The 2,217-nt window shown below is 41.1% G+C and overlaps 1 protein-coding gene across 2 annotated transcripts in view; it reads right to left on the reverse strand.

The window, feature by feature from the left end:
• The window catches only part of INTS9 (integrator complex subunit 9), a 107,947-nt gene continuing 105,730 nt past the window's right edge, over nt 1-2,217 (reverse strand). For both annotated transcript variants that reach the window (XM_029938461.1, XM_029938457.1), the window contains one exon: nt 1-705. In XM_029938461.1, the coding sequence (XP_029794321.1) occupies nt 529-705 (177 nt within the window). In that variant the 3' untranslated portion in view covers nt 1-528. The remainder of the gene's footprint in view (nt 706-2,217) is intronic.

Genomic DNA, 2,217 nt, shown 5'->3' on the forward strand with positions numbered 1-2,217 from the left:
TACTTATATAAAAATAAGTTTTATTAACAAAATGGGCTCACAATATAAAATACAGATGGTTCATTTCACTGATTGGGGGATTATCTTTCTTACTGGGTGGAGCACTGTACACAAGTAAATAAAACAAAATCGAAGACTAGTTCCTCTGCCCAAGGCCCATGAAACCACGAAAAATAAACACGGACCACTTAAGTCAATCAAAACTGACTCACCTACGCCTTCCACCATTAGCCTCTTGGGAAGCTGCTTCTGTTACTTTTATGCTACTCTTCAGCTCACTGCCTTACCGTTCCTGGATACCCAGAATTGGGAAGAAAATGAGTTTAAGTGTAAAGCAAGAGCTCTCCAGGAGATTCTGGCCGTAACTCCTGACAATCACATCCCTCAAGGGCCACTTCTTTATTCCCTAAGTCTCTGACCACCACAAAGACATGACCAACTCTTTGAGCCCTTTCTCAGTTTGTGCTGGGCAGCCATAATGAAGAACTGGAGGGTTTCAGTGAAATAGAAATGGTTTAGATGTTCCACTCAGAACTTCTGTAGGAATTTGAGAACGAGGTCCCGTAGTCGAACCCTGAGCATCTCATCATTGTCACAAATGATATGGGTCGAATCTTCCTCAATCTGGATGAGCGTCTCAGCTTCCTGGAGAAGGACAATATGGCCCTTCGCTGTGTCTTCTACCTTAATATCGCTGAAGCCATGCTGTTCCAAAAGAAAAGAGGGAGGATGATGATGGATACTCTGAAAGCAAGGGGATGCCTGAAAGGCTGGAGGATATTGTAACTGACAGTCTAAGAAATGACACTTCCTACAGGAACAAGATGGGATGTCCACTCTTGCCACAGTTATTCAACATAGTATTGGAAGTCTTAGCCTCAGCAATCAGACAACACAAAGAAAAGGTATCCGAATTGGCCAGGAGGACATCAAACTTTCATTCTTTGCAGATGACATGATACTCTATATGGAAAACCCAAAAGATTCCACCAAAAAACTGCTAGAACTGATCCATGAAGTCAGCAAAGTCATAGGATATAAAATCAATGCGAAGAAATCAGTTGCATTCCTATACACCAACAATGAAGCAGCAGAAAGAGAAATCAAGGAATTGATCCCATTTACACTTGCGCCCAAACCCGTAAAATACCTAGGAATAAATCTAACCAAAGAGGGGAAAAATCTATACACTGAAAACTACAGAAAGCTGATGAAAGAAATTGAAGATGACACACAAAAAATGGAAAGACTCCATGCTCCTGGATAGGAAGAACAAATATTGTTAAAATGTCAATATTACCCAAAGAAATCTACACATTCAATGCAATACCTAACACCAGAGCTAGAACAGAGCTAGAACAAACCATCCTAAAATCTGTTTGGAACCAGAATAGACCCCGAATAGCCAAAGCAATCTTGAAAAAGAAAACCAAAGCTGGAGGCATCACAGTCCCAGACTTTAAGCTATATTTCTGTCACAAACACAGATACTCAGATCAATGGAACAGAATAGAGAACCCAGAAATGGACCCACAAATGTATGGCCAACTAATCTTTGACAAAGCAGGAAAGAATATACAATGGAATAAAGACAGTCTCTTCAGTAAATGATGCTGGGAAAACTGGAGAGCGATGTGCAGAAAAATGAACTTGGACCATTTTCTTACACCACACACAAAACTCAATATGGATGAAAGACCTAAACATAAGACAGGAACTCAACACGTCTCCAGAGGCAAGGGAAACAAAAGCAAAAATGAACTATTGGGACCTTATCAAAAATAAAGGAAACAATCAGCAAAACTAAAAGGAATGGGAGAAGATACTTGCAAATGACATATAAAGAGTTAGTATCCAAAATCTATAAAGAGCCTAAATGTCCATCACCTGATGAGTGGATCAAGAAGATGTGGTATATATATACAATGGAGTACTACATGGCAATGAGGAAGAATGAAATCTGGCCATTTGTAGCAAGGTGGATGGACCTCGAGGGTGTCATGCTAAGTGAAATAAGTCAGGCGGAGAAGGACAGAAACCATATGTTTGCACTCATAGGTCTAACAGGACAAACCTAACAGAGGACCATAGGGAGAGGAAGGGGGAAAGAGAGCAGGGGAGAGTGAGGGACACAGATCAAGGGAGACTATTGAATACTGAAAACGAACCATGGACTGAAGGGGGAGGGGGAAGGGAGGGAAGGGGTGATGGTCATGG

This window comes from Suricata suricatta, chromosome 1 (assembly GCF_006229205.1).
Source record: "Suricata suricatta isolate VVHF042 chromosome 1, meerkat_22Aug2017_6uvM2_HiC, whole genome shotgun sequence".
NCBI classification, from domain to species: domain Eukaryota; kingdom Metazoa; phylum Chordata; class Mammalia; order Carnivora; family Herpestidae; genus Suricata; species Suricata suricatta.